Here is a 21,296-nt window from a genome sequence, read left to right as displayed (position 1 = left end):
TTTATACTTTGATATTACATAAAAATCCAGGGTCCAATAATAGCATTATTCTCTCTGAGTCAAGTCTCTCACATCATCATCAATATAAAAATACACATACAGTAGTTTGTATTCATCTACTGTAGCATGCTTGAGAATAATTACTTGTAACGTGTAGGGCCACAAAAAATTACAAGTTTATTTAAATTTGCAAGTTACGGATATTTTAGTTAACCTCCTGGTACTTGAGATTCATGTTCTGCCCCCCACCCCCAATGTTAGGTCTGGAATTACGCTGTTGGTGTAACTAATATAGTAATTTGATGTAATTGTGTCGTTTTTGGCTCTGTAATTCTGTGGTTTTTGTCATTGCTGTATAAACTGTTGTTCTAATTTACTCGTGAGAATTAATTTATAGCAGATGCTTCTTTTATTTTCACAGGTTACGCCCCGATCAGCCCGCACCCGACCTACGGCATGAACAACGTGGCAGAGTACCCAGCCAACAGTTACACCCCGTACCCGGCGTACTCGTGTGGCGGGTACCCGCCCGCACCAAGCTACCCAGCTCCGGTATCATCGGCCTACTCACCGACGACGCCCTGCAACCTGGGGGGCTACACGATGCCCCCGCCACAGCACCCTCCCCCCCAGCAGCATGAGAAGCAGTCTAGCAAGGACGACAGGTGAGTGCGGGTTCTTTTCCATACTCTTATTTGTTTAAGGCGGGTTTGGGCAACTCGCCTGAACTTGTGAAGAGCAGCGAGTGCTCTGTGCACGCGTGTATATGAGAGCACTCTTTCACAAATGAGGCGAGTCGCCCATACCTGCATTAAGGGACGAAGATTTGTGATGTTTCTGTGTGTACAGAGATAAGTAGGGTTGGGAATTGTAGAAATCTGCAGCTTGGAACAAAAGTCTAGTTCATTACCTATTTATATAACTATTGTTTTACATAGCGCAGATTAAGGCTCGTGCCTTGTCTTACAGTCAACCATAATATAATCACAGAAAACAATGGACATACTTAGAAACCCTTTACAACAAACAAACCAGAGCAAAAAATAGCAATTCGTAGGCTTACGGGTACAATATGGCAAACATTGTTTGAGTTAGGTTTTAGGTCCAATTTATACACATATGGTCTAATTGGAACTGGGCTTACTGTTTAAATTGGGATCCGATCACTGTACAATGTGTCTCCACCGGGTATCTAACCCAGAGCCCCTTCATTACAAATTGACGGAGTTACCATTGCGCTATCTTTGAAGCACCTATATGGCAAGTACTTTCAATGTTCTTAAACAAGTACATTAATCATTCAGCAAATATTTTAGTAGAAAAACATATTCCAATATCGAATGTTCAGGTAAATGAGGCTTTCTGAAATAATAATGTTCTGTAACAGTCCATAAAAATACTCCCTTCATAATTTCATTAACAATTGTTTAGTAATATACATTATTATCCTATAAATGTTGATTTCGATTCATTTAATCAATAATTATACCAATTAGCAGTAAGTACGAAATAGGCCTAACAGAAACTGTGTTCGGTCCTGAAGTCGAGTAATTCATGATGTATCTGTGACAACCAATGAAAGCAATTCTGTACGCTGTAGCTACACCTTAAACTCGGCAACCCTTGGCCGTCACAGCGAATAAGCCAAATAAATATGCACAGACGTGTATATTTATACTATATCAGATCGGCAATGAGGAGTTTCTTGTTCCTTCCGCTCAGCTAGGAGAGTTCGAAATCAAGTCTGCGGAACAATTTAACCGCAGGGCTTTACATATGAGTACTCGAAGCTCCTTTCACCATCCTTGTGTTGCTTTATTTTTCCATGTACAGAGTGTAAAATAATGATAAATCAATAACTTTATACAATAGTAGAATCAGAAACATGTGCAGGAGTGCGAACAGGGGCTTAAGGTGCAGGCTGCGCCATCGAGATTTTTGGGGGTATTTCTTCCCTTCAAATAAGATAAAATTCAATGTTTATATGTATTTTACCCAAATATATGTAAACATTTTACACTTTAAATGCACCATATTTAATCCATTCGATGAAGAAAAGAAAGTGTGTACGGGTATTATCGAAGGTGTAGGGGCGGAGAAATATCCAACTCTTACATATTAGGCCTTAATTGACAAGTGGGTTCTGGGGGGGGGATTCTGAATTATACGGGGGGCAGTAACCAACTCTAGGTCCTATATTATGGCGGGTATTTTAGTTAGAGGGGGATTGAGCATTGAATTGAGGGAGGGTATCCATTTCTTGTGTATTACTATTGTCCCAGACTGTTGCTGAAATTCTGGTGTGGAGACTGAGAATTATTTTTTTGGAGGAGGCAATATCCACTCTTCAATATCAACAGTAAGTCTAAAATAGGCATGGAAATTTTGGTGATAGGATTGAGTACTAAATTTAAAGGGGGAGATAGGAAGCTCTCGATAAAGTGTTAAATCTTAGATTGTCAAGGGATTTCTATAGTGTAGAGAGAGTTCGAATATTAAATTTTTGTGGACTATATTTAGCGATATGGTATCCACACGTTTTCGACCCCGAACGGGATCCTAAGAAAATATTGACACCCCATTAATAGTCCTGAAAGCCTGCAAAGAAATGGATTTAAAATTGTTCTTGCTCACTTCACTCGAAATTGTGTGTTGCGAAAATGCGTGTTTGGCGCTTTACTTATGTGAATATGAAGTTTTATAGCTATTATAGATGCATTACAAGACAAGCGATATTCTCGATATTCATTAATAACACCACTATTTAAAATATAAGGCTTAGTGTTGGTATACTGCTTAATTTAAAGCAGGTGCATCATTTGGAACAAAAATATATCGAATCCGCATTTCTAACTTCTTGTCACAGGAATATTTTACTCTAACAAGTTAAATTTGCACTGAAGATAAAATCCACGTAATTATTGTTATGGGTTACTAAAATAATTGTATTTACCCCCAAGAAAACAGGGTGGTTGAGTTCTTTGAAAGAGGAACCGTATTATATTATCGCCCTGAACTTAAGAATTTGTAGCTAGGGTTCTGTAATGTCTCGTCAAACAATAATTGAATCGGTCATACGGCTGGAGCATGTTACTTGGTTTGCCAAGGTTGAACTTTCTATCTTTATCTTAAGTTGTGCAACAATTTGTGTTAAATACTCAAATTGTGAGTTTTATAAACCCACTCACAAATACTATTTATATCCATATTTTCTTATTTTAATTTACTATATTTTTCCAATCAATGTGCCAGCTTTGAGTTTTTCGAAAATCGAACAATTAAAAAATTTGGACAGTTTAACATGGTATTTCATTCAAAAATACATCAATTATTACGTATTCATCCAAACTATTTTGGGGGGATTATAATGAACGATTTTAGGGGTGGTCTTGAGTGATGGGCACCCCTGTTTAGGGAGGAGGGGCAGATCAAGTATGGTGTTCAGTAATGCTAAGAATAAAGTTACTTTCGGTAGACACGTTGTCCTAATTAAAGACTTTGTGGGGATTACGATATGGTTTGAGGGAGCGAATGATATGATTTTGGGGGACGCATGACATGATTTGGGGGGATGCGCCATTGGCCTTGGGGGGTATGGGCACCCCTGAACATATGAACCCTAGCCTATCAGTCTGCGTTCAAACCAAGTATCCTAGAGTTCTGTGCCAAAGCTACTTGGCTCGTCTCCATATAAGAAAAACTGGGAAGGTACGAGGGGACGCCAATAAATAAGTCATAACAGCTATGGGATGGCTGTTAAAGGTATCTGGTAGTTTCGAAAGGTGTCACTAGATGGCAGTACAATCCAGGCTAGGGAGAAAACTCTGGAAATTCCCTGCGCATGTGCAGTCTCGAAAATGACGACAGTGCTGTACGTTTTTTGTCTGCAAGAAAGGCTTTCTGTTTAAGGTGAGGAGTATTTTGAATTTATAGTAGTACGCAACTGTGTCGATGTATTCTCTCAAGAACGCTCAAGAGTTACCTGGTCCTTCTGTTGAGATTGCGCCGAAAGGAAATGTACAGAGTGGAGATAATTCCAGTTAAAGGGACAGTAACATTGTAGTATAGCAACTGCAGTAAGTCGTTCCGTTGGTTAAGCATTCAACATGATACATCATCGTTTGAATTTCCTAAAATACGCTCAAGGTGGGTGCCTCGAGAACTCACTTGAATAACACAAAACGAAGGGATGGTGCCTGTCCTTATAGCATATCTGCAAAGATTTCGATACTGTAAGTTTTAGGCACTTGGTCGAAATTATATCGAGAAATGTTAGAAGTTTACAGGTTAATATCCCTGTGTTTGTTCAATAAGCATTTTGGACTTATTTACTTAATTTCTCTCGTGTATTTGAATGAAGCCGTACAGTGGAATGCACAAGTCTTGCTCAGCAAATTGTCCATGATTATTTTCATTAAAATTTCTTTTGCATCATGTTTTTAAAGAACGAATTTTTACTTATGCTTGTGCAAAGGTTATCGGCAGCTTGTTTGTCGTTTTGTTTTAGTTTCTGAAGTTCTCATTGCGTAAAATAGGCTAAAGAGATTATACATGGTGATGTAATACTTAGAATGCCACTCTACCACCAGGCTATTCCAAAGAGCGTATATTCTTTGGACTATTCATACTGGTAATTTGCAGCTTCAAGTTGAACAATGTAAGATAAAGTATTTACTGTAATATGGCAAAATATACGTTTGCGTAATCAAGTGTACATTTTAAGAAAAGGAAAATAACCGGATGACCTCAAGTGGAGAACCTTGACTTTGTGAAGAATAAGAGTGTCATAATTTTAACAGATAGATGCAATTATTTTCACAAGTATGCGCTAACATGTGTGGAGTTGTTACTTTAAAGGCTAAATTGAAATAAAAAAACAACCAAAACAGTCGGTTCTGCAAATTTGTGAGCGTTTTCAACTTACGACAGAAAATTTCTGTAGCGCCTGACGATCTGATCTTGGTTCTGACATAGTACACTTCAAAGCAACATTTCTAAGGTACTGAATTACAAACGCGCCTATGTTACAAGGAATTTTCAGTACTTTGTAACATCGGTCCGAAGATATTTTTGAATACTTTCGTTTCTTCATGCCGAGGCACCTTCGAGTTTGAATATTGAATCAGCCTTACCTCTTTGTTGACAACCTGTTTTCGGAGCTCCATCAAACCTCCTTCGTAGCCAAGCTAGATGCAGGATGCTCGGCATATGGAACTGCAAGTGAGGGGGGGGGGGGGGGAGAGGTTGAGGGGATGATTTGGTCGTGTCGCAGATTTCTGTCTCCCCGGGCGCTAGGACGGAGACGACGCTCTATCGTGGGAAATGGTGCCGATAGCTAGACATGAACCTATAAAGCTGCAGAAAGGGTCGGCCCTTCGGATGGAAGGGGGTGGACCCTTCAGAAGAAGGGCTTGCAGTGTCAATTAGGAAAGGTTGGCATTTCAGGAGGAAGAGTAATTACTTTAATTAACAAAATGGGTTGTCGAGAGAGCGAGCGAGAGAGAGAGAGAGTTTAAGGGTGTGGGATAATGTAGGGAAGAGGATGTAGAAGGAATGAATAGGACAAGTTAACGAAATGAAGAAGGAAAACCCAGAAATGGAAACATGTGACGAGAAGTTCCCCGATATCTGGGCCTTTCACGTTTACCGTCTGTCTCCTAACACCCCCTCATTTGCCTACAAGCGCCATCTGAAAATTGTCTCCTGTTTTTTTAACCCCCTGGCATCAAAAGTCGACTACTCTTGTGTTGATTGATACTGGATTCGAATGGTGTCTCTAAAAGATAGGAAATTCTTCACTTTTTTTCCAACCTCACTTTTTTTTAAACATGTATCTTGTCCACCAGATGTCACACCGGGTCTATCTACATCACCACTCACCGTCTTTATCCGGCGGTAGTCATTCCTGAAAACTGAGTAGCACTGGTTTCTCAAGCTCTGCCAAAGAACTTCAGCTCTCAACTCTAATGGTTTGAACCACAGATACCATCGCAGCTTTGCCTCAAGAAGTTTAAACTTCCTCGCAGTCGATGACCACTCATGGAACTGATTAACTTTTCCCAATTTGATTACCAAAGAGCTTGATCACTCAAGAGGTTCATCATACTCTGGCGATACGATTAATCTGATGTAAAAATACAGTCTTACAATTTATAGTTTCCAAGAGAGTTGACATTCTAAACTAATTTAATATTGGTTGAACCTTTCGTGTTATATTTTTGTTATTTTACTTACCTTTTCTTGACAATTGTGCTAATCACCACGATGAGAATGAGTCATTAGATGTGATTAATGAAGAAACAGTTATTTTCGGTGGCGAGGTTGTGAGCCAACTAATTGACGCTCTCAAATTATATGAGTTGTGGTATTATATTACTAGGTATAAATCTTACGTTTCTCTAATTGTTATATAACTGCGTAAAAAGTTTAAGAATCCAGGAAGCAGTGGTTGGGGATTTTTTTTCTGAATATAAACGTACATGTATATTTCACATTTTAAGTAAAGTTCAACCTCCATATCTATTTTAGATAAAATTTGCACAACTTTATACTGCCAATAGAAAAGCAACATTTACAAAATAATGTTATATTTTTCTTAAACTTTATGACTATATTCAAAATAATTCCTAACATGTTTTTTAAAACATATACGATTACGGAACGATAAAGTTCTAGGTTTAATTCCATCGCTTTCCTGCCCATTTTAAACAGATTCTACATCCTCAAAACGTTTTCCGAGAGCAATCAACTATGGTAACTAGTGTCACAATAGTTCGCCGCAGTTTCGATTCTTTTGTACAATGAGATAATGCCGACAAAGAAAACGTTTGCTTTTAGCTACTAAATATGACACTAATTGAACGGCATCGTCTTGCGTCTGTCGGATGGCACTTTAAACTGTAGATCCAGTCCCAATTAACCTACCTGGGCATAAAGTGAACTTAAAACAACTAAAAACTTCAAACTCAACAATTCCTCCACCACTGCCAGGAAGCAACAAGTTTCAATGAACCATAACATGACACAAGCCGACCAACGTGACGGAGTGGTTATCGCAGCGCGCTACGGAACCGGCCTGGACATGGGTGTTCTTTGTGAGTGTCCCTTCAATTTCATCATGTCATCACTCATCCTCATCTTCGCGATTAGTCAAAAGTGGCAGAAGAGCTAAAAAAAAAAATAAGAATAACATGTCGCAAAAGCTTTTAAGAGCACTATGACTTTCCTAATTCGAGACTCGATTAATCTGCCTATGCATAAATCGAAATTGATCTAAAGCCGACTTCTTATTAGAAGTAAAGAAGATTAGATAGAACACCCGTCTCAGACGAATATATCTTTTCTACATCGTATCATCACTTTACCTCAAAGATGGACATTTTCCTTCCTGATCCCCCCCCCCCCTTTCCAAGTGCCCTTTAAATGAGCGCAGGGCGGGCGCAAGAGAGTGTTTGCCCTTATATCAATCGATGCCGCAGAAATCCATTGGTCGGTTTGCTTTCCCATTCGCAATTTCTCATATTGCGTGACGTAGCGTGCGCAATCCTCCCCTCCGTTTAATATTGAGGTCTGCTTCGTGGATAAGGACCCTCGGTGAAGCTACAAGTGCCTCGTCGTTCCGATATGACTTTTTGGGTGCGTTGTATTTCACCCTCAGAGTCGCTAGGAGATGGGCATGGGGATGATCAAAAAATAAAATACTAGTTCTGGCGTTACGGGTGGGGGGTGTTTTCTAGAGGTTGGGCATTACACACCATAAAATATTTCGAAATTATCATTTTAACCTTCCTTTTAGGAGTTGTTCAAAGACGAAAAAGATAATCTTGCTTATTTTAATGTGGATTTTCACTTATCACTTTGGTTTTCCTTCATTTTTTTACTGCTTTCATTTGAAATTTTTTGACAATTTTTGAATCCAATTTTTTTGCAGGCTGTAATCTGTTGATTTAATAGGGCGCAAATAATTTCACGGGACGCCAATGCATTCTCTCTTTTACAACTTTTGTGCCTCCCCGATGGTGTAGTGGTAACATCGTCGCCTTGTGATCAAGGGGTCCCAGATTCGATACCCGATGGAGGCACATGGCACAGTGAATCGGATCCCACTTTAAACTGTAGATCCAGTCCCGATTAGCCTTTCTGTGCGTAAAGTGGACTTGACACAAAATATCAATCACTTAAAACAAAAAAATCAATCAATCAATCTTACAACTTATTTTCATTTAGATCGTTCAGCACCCTGGACCGACTACCTCCGCCCCCTAGCTACGGTTCTGAACTTTATAACGGAAAATCACGCCTAACAGATTAACAAATCTGATTAAAATAATTATAGATTAAATTAATCCAATTTACAAACGTATTCAGTATAATTCTACACTTAATATAATTTAAACTAAGGCAAGGTGCAAGTGGATGATGTTTAATGTTACATTTGGCTACAACGAATCGTCCGGGAAACAGCAGTTGTGTATGTTCTTATGGACATTAACGAAAAAAAGGAACTTTTGATCTAGTGGACCGATTGAGCAGAAATTCAAGACCATGGTAAAACACATTCTAAAAGTCAAGATTCCGAAGTTTAATAAAAATCGAGTGAAGGATAAGGCCGTAATTGAGGATCAAAATCACGGGAGAAAAAACAAAAGGACGCTTGAGAAGGTAGCATTTCCCGTTGAGCCGGGCCACTTCTCCGTGCTGATGGACAAAGAACGGGTTAATCACCTAATCTCGTCAAGGGTGCATTTCAACCATACAGGGGTAGATGGCGGATAACAAGTTTTTCTGGAGAAAAAGTAGAAAAGGACTTAATCATAAAGGGAACACCGAATTCAGGCAATATAGTCTCCGCGCGAGGCTGAAAGAAAACACAGTGCTAGTTGAATATTCGTTCGGAGCGCATCCGCGCTAGTTGATTTCGCGAAAGTGTCTTGGTTAGTTTTCGACACGTTGAACAACCACATTATGGGCGAGTAGAACGATAAAGAGCCGCAAGGGTTTTTCCCCCTTCCGATCGCGCCTACGTCTGCGACAAAAATCCATCTGTCGTCGCGAGAATTTGATTACCGCCGTGATAAATTATAGCCCGATTATTGCATAACATCTTAGAAACGTCGCCCGAACTCTTTGAAGCGAACCGCCGCATTCGTAACCAGATGAGCTCTGATTTCAATGTGTGAGATATCGTGAACAGTGGAAGTGTAACTTTGATCCGTAATAGTAGCCTGAAATCAAACTGCATTCAAGTGTTGTTTTAAAGTAAAAAAAAATACCGTGTTGTTACATCAGCATACGAGACTGTTGCAGAAGTCTGAACCACCTAAAGAGAACGAGTGATCTTAGTGTTACCCAAAGCCCCAATCCATTGTTGAGATGCCAATCCATTGTTGAGATGACAATCCATTGTTGAGATGACAAACCATTGTTGAGATGCCAATCCATTGTTGTGCGAACTGAAGATCCTGGCTTCAATTAAGATTACACCAGAGAAAGGAAAAATGAAAGAAATGCTGGTTGACAACTGTACGTTAATTTCTGGAAGTGAAAGTGATCCCGTTAATCGAGTGTTCGTCTGAGATGACCCCCCAAGTAGCAATGACCCAAGTCCAGCCGTAAGGTGAGAAAAGCATTTTTATCCATAATATCGGCGCGTGATTCTAAATATTGGATTACACAATATTCCGTAGCCAAATAGACATAAACATTTTCTACTACGCATACTAACATTTCGCCGTAATGATTCATTTGTCAACTGAGAAAGTAATTTTATAATTGATCCAAACCCTAAATAAATAATAATCATTTGAGTAATTGTAAATGTAATTATCAGTCTTTTAAAACTCACATTACTTTGAGTAAGAAAAGTTGTTGACCACAGTATTTAACTGAAAGCTAAACAATAATATTATTCCAGAAAAGTAAAAGTATTTGTAGTAGGATTAGTATTGTGTTATCTGCGATGAATGTGTGAGTGAGTGTGTGGTTTGTGTGTGAGAGGGCAGCTTGTATAACGTGAATTGATTTTATTTAATTATATAGATTTCAAACCTATTTTCTTGTGTTACGTAATTTACAAGATTGAATAATGTAACTATATAAACAAATTTACCTCGCTTTAAAGGTCCAACTGTATAAACACGATCCCTGAGACAATATTTATTATAATATTATTATTATTCCTTATGGCTTGAGTGCAGTTATCCTTGACATTATTTAATTAATTAATTAGTGTGCCTTTTACTTAAATTGCTTCCCGCTGAACTCGAAGGTTTACAACTTGATGATAAGACTAAGAAAAGCAGGCACTGCGAAAGAAGCGAGCAAGAAAACTTTAGTTTTTGTATGTACGCATTGCTTGCATGATAGAATTATTTTCCTGTAGTTTACGGTTATTACAAGCATCTTTAAAATTTAATGTAACAGAAAACATCAAGAGACTTTGTGAAAACAATGATGAATTTGAATTACCTGATGATATTTGGGATTCATAATTTAAATTTATAATTTATAAAAAAATTCTAAAATAAAAATAAAATAGACTGTTTTTTTCACAGTTAAGTTGCTATATTACAACAATGTAACATTGACAACATCCATTATATAACAGATTCTTTTTGTTTAAAAATTACTAACCATTGTTATAACTGTATCTTTAGTCAAAATGAAAATAAATGTCTGATGAAAGGAGCGTGTGTTCTCCTGAAACGTCACAAAGAAAAAAAACTGTTTTCTTATGCTTGTAATAACCGTAAACTACAGGAAAATAAGAAAACTTTAGGAAAGTATTTTTATTTGCATAAAATTTGAAGTTATGAGCGGTAATTTCCCCCTGCAGGTACACTTGGCCGTCAATGTTTGCCCCCCTTGCACCCTCTAGAACTCATTTCAGCCCAAGGTTTGAGGGGCAATGCCCTCCCTGCCCCCACCTGTGGTTGCACTACTGAACATGATAAGATGAAAAAATGAAAGAACAATCACAAACACGAACAGGACACCGCACAGGCCACAGAGAGGCTGGCTATGAGTTCAGACGCCAGAGCCTCGTTAGTCTGCAAAATTCAGTCCACGGTGTACTACGTGGAAGAGATGTTAACAATTGGGCACTTAGAGGAAAAGTCACCCCCTTACATCCCTTGTGCATGGAAATACTTGTCAACCTTGATTGGTCAATCTATTCGACTTACTGGTTTCTAAAAAGATTCAAGGAAGAAAGCAGATTAATGGCTTTATCCATATGCCCGCAAGTGCCAAATGCATCTATCTATCCAAATCTTAGCCGCCCCCCGTGGCTGAGTGTTTAGCACATCGCGGGTACCGGGTTCGAATCCTGGCCTGGGCATGGATGTTTGTGAGTGTCCATTCATCAATATTATCATGTCATCACTCATCCCCATCTTCGCAAATTAGCCAAATGTGGCACAAAAGCGAAGTAAAATAAAGCAAATCAATCAATCTCTCTAAATCTTAAAAATATATAACATGCAGAAGGGTGCGTGTTAATGCAAAAGGTTATTTTATATGTTACGCGCTCCTTAAAAACTGAACCATCCACTTCACTACAGAAGCGGAAATCAATGATTCAGGGTTCAATCACGGGAGAGGTATGTTCGTCTTCGTCGTTTGTCTTCATAGTCGCGATTATCCTGGAAAGGTAGAAAAGCGACGTAAAATTTCTAAAATAAACCTTAATGACTTCCTTCAGTACTACGTAGGGGAAATTTCGGTACGTTTACGTCTACCATACTCCTCCTTTTCATTTTGAGATATTAATAGACATAGTACTGTATAAATCTCGTGTCTTGCTGATCAAAACTTGACACTTTTATGCAGTTAAACTTAAAGCAATAGATACGCTTGTCGATGGTGATAGATTTTAGTTGAGAATATAAATCGCAAACCCCTGGAATTATTAAGAGCAAGCTTTTCTCAAAACTGATTTCTTTCCTTTTTGCACACCACAACGTATACACGTATATGACATACCATTCTGAAGGAAACACAGACATTATAAAAATGTGTAAAAATACAACTAATATATTGTTTAGCATAGAAGGCACATAATGTAGCTGACATTGACAGGTATTTGATATAAAAGTACAAAATATTTTATTTTATAAATACGTCTAAAAAAGTTCAATATTCTGAGTCAATAGCTTGAAGCCTCTCCAAAAGAGATGGATGTGAACTATGCCAAGTTGAATACATCCAATCGCTGACAGGAAAGCACAAATTGTCCACATATAGCTTCATCAAGGCCGACCGCAGATCCTTGCCTTTACCCAATTTCTTCGTGAATCTATCGGCCTCGAACTCGAACTGGCGGTTCATGATGTTGGACAAAAACTCGAGGGTTGAACAATAAGGAGAAGCTACCAATCCAACCAGGACAAAACCTACAAATACCGGCGCTTCATAGTGAAAACCAAAAGCCTCGTACATGGGTTTGTACTGGAACAACAGCGAGTACAAGACAAGCAGCAAGAACACGCTGATTGCCGTCAGAAGTCCACTCTTTATTGAATGGTTGGATTTCCAGTGTCCGAGTTCGTGGGCCACGATGGCAACCACTTCATCTGTGTTGCAGCCTTTGTCACTGTGACACTTGACATCACTTTCAGCATTCTCCCCTTTGCCCTTATCCTTCCTCAAGTCTTTCTTCAGAAGCGTGTCGTACAGAACAATCCTCTTGCTTCTACAGCAGCCGTAAAAGTAGGCATTGCTGTGGGATGACCGTTTTGAATTTTCCTCTATGTATATGTCGTACAAAGGGAAACCAACTTGATTTGTCAGTTCCTGAATCTTAGTCTTCAACTCTCCATCAGGTAACGGTTTGGACATATCAAGTAAAGGGCTTATTAACATAGGGTACAAGAAAAACAAAATCAGCATCACACAAATGGAAAATGTCCATAAATACAGAAGCATAAAGCGACCACCAGCGTTTACAATGTATATCATTGCCACAACAAGAGGAAGGGTGATTATCATTTCTAAGACGTAGGCTTTCCAGGCATCGGATAGATAATATCCAATCGTTTGCTTGTTGAAACCATATCTGTTCTCCAACACGAAAATAAAATATAGCGAAAACGGGAGGCTTAATGCTATTTCACATATTTCAAAAATACATACAAAAACTAAAGTTTGTAACACTTCACGAGTCACTTCACTATACTTTTGGCTCACCAAATCCCCGGACATTTTCCAACAGATATAAAATCCATCAAACACAATGCAACCAGTCAGTGTGACGATCCCTGCAAATTCCTTCACTGCGATGTAAGAAGCGATGTCCAAAGCATACAAACGTGATTTACTGTACGAGTCAGCGTCAAAACCTGACTTCAATATTTCGGGGACTTGGGTTTCGTTCCAGTAAACCAAGCATTGACGTAATAATAGATATGATTCCCAAAGATATTCCAACCATATAAAGAACAAAAAACTATAAAATATAAGTTTGTCATCATCCATGCTTGGCCATGCTATAGTTGTAATCAAGGTTATTAGAAGTATAGGTTGTAATAATGCCCTTCGCACGTCACAGCTGATAAACCGTTTTGTTTCATCTTCCTTTTAAAATATCTTACAAATTAGGCCATGTTTGTTTTAAGAAAGAGAAATATTCTAAGGTGGAATTTAGTACCCAATGTTGCAATATATATGGAGCAGGGTTGGCAAAATTTGTGTTTTTTTAAAAAGAACAAACCAAACTTTTTTTATATAAAACATGTTTCTTTTGTTTTAAACATAGTTTTAAACATGAGTTTAAAAAAACACGTTTAAACATGTTTTAAACAAAAGAAAGTAAACCTTTTCCCAGTAAATTATAGTTAAAGTCGTTAAAGAAAAATACTCATTTTTTTGAAACTATATTACTGAAGTACGGTGGCGGCAAGGACAGATTATTTCCGTTTGGAGATAAGGTTTACCATACTACAGGGAAGGGGTGTGCGGGACAGAATTTTTTGGGTCGGGACAGGAAATTCTTTAAATCCCGACATTCGGGACGGGGAAAATTCTCAATTTCCCGACAAAGTCGGGAAATTTTCGGGACGGGATATGTTCGAAATTTCCCTAAGCTCTTGAAATCTCGAATTCTACACGTAATTTTCATCTTATGTGCGTGTTTTTGCACTTCTGGTACAAAAACTAACAATTTCCAATGCGTTCCAGACATACATTTACAATGAAGAAAATGACGAGAATTGACGACTTTTTAAAATGACCATTCGGTATTTCCCTCCTGCTTTGGATCCCGAAAAGTCGGGATCCGAACGGGATTTTTTTTCTCAATCCCGGTCCCGACTTTTCGGGATCCCGCACAACTCTACTGCAGGGACAAAAGTTGGAGGTTATAGCTCCACTTTTTCCGCCACTGTTGAAGTAGGTTAGGATTCATATTCATCTAAATTTCAAGAAACTAAATATTATAGAAATACTATCCTCGTCCTGGAAAAATTAGGGTGAAATATTTCCTGCTTCCTATACAGTAAGCGTCTGCGCTTCATTCAGTTATACAAACCAATGAATCGTATCGCAAGAGAAAAAAATTCACGTCATGATCAAAATCACGCAGTGTGTATTCAGATATTATAGTTACCAGCTTACTTACAGGACGATACGAAACAAAGAACTGAGATGTTTCGACTTCTATAGTAAAGCACGGGTCCATCTTGTCGCACAACAGTTTTGCTACCTTGTGCATACATAGCTAGCCTGCCTAAAACTTAACAACGTAGGCATTTAGCCTAAAATTAAAAAGCTTTCTCTCATGATATCAGAACATAAGGTTGCTCAAGTGACGATAAGTGTTGTGCGATAAGTGAGACCCGTAAAGCACGGATTAATTGACACAGATTCAATGAAAAGACAGGGTTGTCAAACAAAAGAAATTATCACAGACTATAAAATATCAAGTACCAAAATGTGTTTTAAACACTTCTAAAAAAATAACATGTATAGACGGTGTTAAAGGCGGAGCTACTGCGGAGCATGCGCACTCGTCTGGTCCCCCTCGAACATCCGGTTACGCTTACGATGCTATGGACGTTAATACGAAAGGGCAAAGTGGAGGTTCTTTTACAAGGAAATAGAGTGTCAGCTGTGTAGCATATAGTTGCACAGTTCAATCGGGAACAAATTTATTGAGTCAAGTATCACTTCGTAAGTTTCTGAAGGACGTAGAGAGACGAAACATGTTGATACAAGCAGAACGAGAAAAGATTGGTACCCGGAAAGGATTTTTACGACTTGCATTTTGTTACAAGCATGTTGATCGTTTATTTGCGTATTGGGTTGTGGTGAAAAGCACGCCTCTTAATGAGGTTTCAAACTGAAGCGACACGCGACAGGAGTGGTTCGTACCGAAGTAACAAGCGACACAGGCCCATTTAGTCTATAAATAAGCATTTACCGCTCATGGGAAATCAAGTCTCAGGCGGCACAATACACGCCATTGGGAATCTTAACGACACGTGCAGCTTCATTGATCACTGAAGATTCACTTTATTTTAAGTGGCACGGAGATTACACACCGAAGCGACAAGCAACAGCCTCTTTACTCTAAAGGAAACAATTCACCTTGCATACGAGTACAACAGAGCGAGGCGACACGATGTATGATACTGAGAAAACAACAGTCCAGTCTAAGCGACACGTGCATTTTCTAGTGGTGAATTGGTTCGAAAGGAAGCTTTCAGACTGCAGCGATACGTCTCTCTTGGAAACCAAATTGGAGGTGTCGCTTGGACTGGGCCGTTTTATCAATACCGCGCATTGTGTTGCCTGTTATTTGCACAAGCGTGACTGGTGAATGGTTTGCTTTAGATAGAATGCTTCTGTGCGAAATCCCGATATTGCTTGTCGCTTCACTCTGAAAACTCCCTTGTTGCTTGAAGTAAATTTGTGCAAGTGAAAGTGGCATGCCATATCATAGGTTTTCCCTAAATTCCTCAGGATGAAAGGTGACGTTGAAAGTACAAATATTTACTAGCATTTGTTATGTGTCATTACTTCTGCAGATTTGTTGGCAAAGATTCACTTAAGCATACTTTATAATATAATAATATCACTAGTTTTATAGAATTATCTTTCCCTCACTTTTCCATTTACAAAATAATTCAATATATCTAAACGTTCGTCGTGTGTGTACATGAGCTACTTGCATGTACGTAGTGTGCTATACAACTGGCGGCCACAAAGACACGTTATATTTTAATAATCTGCTCTGCAGTTGATCATCCGACGGATTCTAGACGTCCACTCCTTCATAGAACTTTAACAAATACCTTTCTTGACTATCATCGCACAACTGATGAAAACAAGAGCTCATTTCTTACTTCGTATGCCGGCGAATCTGCACTGGCAACAACGGGGACTGGCCTAAACCGGAAGTTCCGGGGGGACCGGGCAAGACCACACCAATGTTTATGTTTACATTTTTAACACGGTCTATAAAACACATTGTTTTAAACACTTTTGTTTTAAACATATTATGGAGGCAGTGAATGCAGGGCCGTATTTAGGATCTGTAGACCCCTAGACTGAACCTGTGGTGCGGGCCCTACCGGGGGGAATTCTTTTTAAAATAATATTTCAATTGAAAACAAGATTTTAATTTTAAAAATAACATATTGTAATTTTGAGTAAACATGTTAAGCAAATTTTTGAAAATAATATTTCAATTGAAAATAATATTTTAATTTTAAGAATAACATATTGTAATTTTAAGAAAAACATGTTAGGCAAATGCAAGATAAAAAAAAGGAATGTAACAAACAAGCAAACTTTACTTACGAGATTTACTTCAAATACAGTACTTTTCCAAACAATCAGACTTAAAATGGAAGTGTCAAATAATCTTAGTGGCTAATTGGTTTGTGCCTACACTTCATACTAATGAAGCTACTTATACTAAATTCATAACTTAGTTGTCTTAAAATATCACTTTCAATGCTGAGCAAAGCCAAAACGTTGAGCCTGCTTTCTAACATGAGGTTCGAAGCTTGTTTTGATCAACTTCAAGTTTGAAAATGACCTTTCTCCACTGCTGTTTGTCACCATTTTGAAAATGACGTTTCTCCACTCCTGTTTGTGACCATAAGTGACAGGTACATTCTTAGAGCGACCTCGATATTAGGAAAAAATCTTTGACTTTTTTTTCTAGGAGGAGTTTATACATCCACCTCTCCTGACTAATGACTTTTTCATTTTCCTCATCATCTTTTTGAAACTCGTGGTAAAAAGCCTTGAACTGAATAAGTTCATTTCCCAATTGATTGTTATATGTTTCTACTAAGTTTTTAGCTCCTGCAATTATTTCTTCATTGTGTATCCAACTTGTTGAGAAACCCAAAACGGTTATCAACTAGTTTGTATGCCTTAAGCCTCTGCCGCAATGAAGATTCAAATTGATCTATGACAGGAAGTAAACTCTGGATTCGAAATGTTTCTGATGGGGTCAGCTCAACTTCTGGTGCTTGGACACAGTCAAGAGATGCCAAATGCACGTTTATTTTGACTTGCGCTATGTTTCACTCTCATACTCAGTTCGTCAGCGAATTCAGCAGCTTTCACAACATATTCTTCATATTATCCCGTTTTGTTCCTATGAAACTTGTTAGTGATGTCAGTGCTGAGACGGCTATGTTCACGTCCAATCTAGGTAGGGTTCTGCAGAGTTTCACTAGTTTTGTTTACTTGTCCCAAGATGTCATCCCAAAATACTGTGTAGAGACCCATTTCCATCTTTGACATTTTGTTATGCAAACTTAGAGCAGTAACACGTGATTGTCCTGATCTTCTTTGTCCTCTGAAATTTCAAAAAGTTCATTTTTTATTTCTTTATAGCCTCGCAAGAGGACCTTTGTAGAATCTGCTTGGCATGACCAACGTGTTGTTGTTGTCCTTTTTGGCACGAGAATGGATTTTTCAGTTCCTGCTTTTTTAAAGCAATCTGTTAGAACTTTATATCTGTTAGTCGAAGCTGTAAAATATACATCAAGTGCTTCCAAAAAGTCAAAAACGTCTTCTATGATTATATAATACCACAGTATTAAAACAAAGACATTTTATTGTATTTTAGTCTATTCAAAATAAAAATTTTAAACAGTTTTTTTTTCTTTTGGTGGTATGGGCCCCTTTGTGGCGCAGGCCCATAGGCTGCAGCCTAGATAGTCTGCACGTAAATGCGGCCCTGTGTGAATGGACCCTGAGCTATAGGAAAAAATGAAATCCATCCATTTAATGATATTCTATTCGACTTGGTTAAACTGTGAAGATATAGGATGATTGCAGATATATGATGAATACTAATTTATGAAGAACATTATAAATTATTGAAAGTAAGGAGAAAACTCATTTATACCCTAGATGATCCTGTTTGTGAATATAAAGAGGTTTATTTTCCAAAACAATATTCAAAATATGATTATATGGAAATATTATTATTTTATTTACACAGATGGATCGAAAAGTAATCAAGGTGTAGGACTGCCGTATATGATGTACATTAAAATGATACAATATTGACACACTTACCAGAAGATTTTTCCATTTTTACTGTTGAGGCTTATGCGATTTACCAAACACTAACTTATACATACAAATTGCAAGAGAAAAATATACTAATATTAGTGTATTAAATATCAATACAGTCTAATAATGATTTATTATTTAAATGCTCTACATACACTATAAACTGCATAAAAACTTTACAGGATTTAAGGAACACAGGAAAGATAATTCATTTAACCTGGGTTAAGGCACATTACCAAAATTTGGGAAACGATATACGTAGTAGATTTGAATGAAAATCAAGCAAAGGAAATTCAACCTGTCCCAGAACTGAAAACATGGTTCGCAGACCTTTTACCAAGAATGAAGAAAAAAATTGAAGTAAAACTGGAAGGAATGGTGTGAAAGTGAATTTCAAAATGCAGGCAGTTTTTATCAGAACATAGTTAATGTCAATAGAATCAGACCCTGGTTCAGAAAAGTGAAAAGTACAAGGAATGTGGTAGTATTACTAAATCGTATTAGGTCAGAACATGCAAGGACAAAACCACAGAGCAACACACATACACAGAGTCCTATAAGGATTATACTGGCCATAGATCCAGATGCCAGAGCCTTGTTAGTCTGCAAAATTCAGTCCAGGGTGTAGCCTACTATGTGGAAGTGAGCTTGACATTTGGGTGTACTATGTCGAAGGGTCAGCCCTTACATCCCTGGAAACCAGAAATAAGTGAGATATGTAGCCACAGTAGCTCAGTCGTTAGGGTGTCTGACTACCATGCAAGAGACCCAGATTTGATCCCCGGCAGGGGAGAACTGGGACTTTTTCAACCTGTTCAAGCGGCTCCGGTGCCCACCCGGCATCATATAAAGTGGGTACCTGGAGGAAACTCTGGGGGTAAAGGTAGCCAGGGACGTGGTGCTGATCACATCATCCCCAGCTCAGCCGAGATCAAGAAAGTGTGGGGCCCTAACCCCCTATACACCTCTATGGGGTGGTGCAGAGCACAGGGAAGCACTTTGCTTTTTTTTTATTTATTTAGCACGGAAGCATCACCATCATACGTCCAATTCCTCGCATCATGGCCCACTTTCACCAGTTTGTAAAAGCAAATTTCATCCTACGTGCACAAAAGCACGTGAAAATTTGAAGAATAATGTACAATTACTATCAGCATCAAATCAACATTCCTAACCTAACAATGTAAAATTACCAATATCTTCAAATACCTTCTTGCCAAATAAATCGAATCGATCACATATGGAAGAAAATCATTGTAACAAAATTACATGTAAACCTTGAAAATGTGCACTTCCCGTTAAGTTGTTGCAGGGGTGAAATGTATCAAGTGACACATGCTTTACGAAGCCTGAAATTTATTTCCAGATTCAGAAATCGCAAATATGCAAAATATTTAGTACCAATGTATGACTAGCATATGCTTTCCTCATAACCTGTACCAGTTTTTCAAAGGCAAATTTCGTTCCACATGCACAAAACACATGAATTTTCGAAGAATATTGTCATGACATCATAACTGATACCACATAAAATCACAATTTTCTTAGTTCACTAAATACTACGACAGATGTTCATACGAGACACACACTTCATAAAGCATGCAAAATTTTCCACTTTCTCACAGGTTTACGGATGGCCACCAGTACCCAAAGCTTTATTCTGACCTAAAATTATTCCTGATCATTCTATGCATTAGAAGAAAGTTGAGATTTTGAATATTTTTTTATCTGTTTATGTATTCCTCCCCTGGGCTTGAACACATTAGGATAAAAATAAACTGGTAAAAATGTTCTCCAAGAGAATTATATTGAACACAAAGTTTTTTTAAAAAAAAAACTTGGAAAAGTTTTAGTGTAACTAATGATAAATAAAGCAGTAGACACAAACTAAATGTGATCACAATTACCTTCTAAAGGATAACTTCACACACCCATTCATATGTACCTGAAGTACATGACACAATTAACACTGCAGTAGTTGTGTGGATCACAGTAGTGATCCACTTGTATATTTTCAAGTGCTACTGCAGTTTGACAACACTCTTGACCTTGGCTCCCAGTCTGCCTTCCTGGAACAGGAACTATGTTCGTTCAGCCATTATTTGAAATACATCCACGTGACCATTGATGGAAGTGTTTTCGGGCACGTAGTATTTCTACATATATATATATATATATATATATATATATATATAAGTACGTGTTTCTAAAACCTGTTGTAAATATAAGCATTTTGTGTGTCTAGACCACCAAAATCCTGTTTCTCATTTTGAGAAAGGTAATAACAAAAGCAAAATTTTAAGATATATATTTTTGTTTGCTTTCATCCAATTCAAATGTAATGCACTAGATTTAGAATTTACTCTCTACTGTAATGTGTTGAGCGAAATAACTCATAACGTTTTGTTAAGCGAACCAGAATACTTCAAAAAGTTCATTCTTCCTATAAAAGCAGAGAAATTTTGACAATTAATGGGCAGAAACAAAAATATTCTATGGATCACAATTGTGATCCACACAATCAATAATGACAGTTTTTTCTGCATGACTACTGCAGTGTTAAGAGAGAGAGAGATATTTCCTCTTTAAATCTGTGCAGTTGTTTTGACTTTCAGGCTCAAATCCAAGTGTTTTGAAAACGTTAAATGGCATCACAAAAGAAGAACACCAAAAGTAGTCCCTCCTAAGATAAAGAACTGTATCTACTGGCCATGGTATTGGAAAGATTAGAAAGATTTTTTTTTGAATCTGAAGCAAAG

The 21,296-nt window shown here is 37.9% G+C and overlaps 1 protein-coding gene and 1 pseudogene across 10 annotated transcripts in view; one reads left to right on the top strand and one right to left on the bottom strand.

The window, feature by feature from the left end:
- The window catches only part of LOC145994416 (uncharacterized), a 574,460-nt gene that overhangs the window by 518,360 nt on the left and 34,804 nt on the right, over positions 1-21,296 (top strand). For 8 of the 10 annotated variants that reach the window (XR_014442353.1, XM_083130571.1, XM_083130585.1 and 5 more), the window contains one exon: positions 401-665. Coding sequence is in view for 9 of the 10 variants with exons in the window: in XM_083130571.1 (XP_082986697.1) it covers positions 401-665 (265 nt within the window). In the remaining variant the exon portion in view is untranslated. The remainder of the gene's footprint in view (positions 1-400; positions 666-21,296) is intronic. The other 2 variants (XM_083130579.1, XM_083130555.1) reach the window with 1 other exon arrangement.
- Positions 12,011-13,543, bottom strand: LOC145994467 (CAAX prenyl protease 1 homolog pseudogene; annotated as a pseudogene).

The sequence above is a fragment of the Lepisma saccharinum genome, chromosome 1 (assembly GCF_977018435.1).
Source record: "Lepisma saccharinum chromosome 1, izLepSacc3.1, whole genome shotgun sequence".
In the NCBI taxonomy this organism is placed as follows: Eukaryota; Metazoa; Arthropoda; class Insecta; order Zygentoma; family Lepismatidae; genus Lepisma; species Lepisma saccharinum.
The sequence above is the reverse complement of the archived record's forward strand: the minus strand, read 5'-3'. Positions and strand labels throughout refer to the sequence as shown.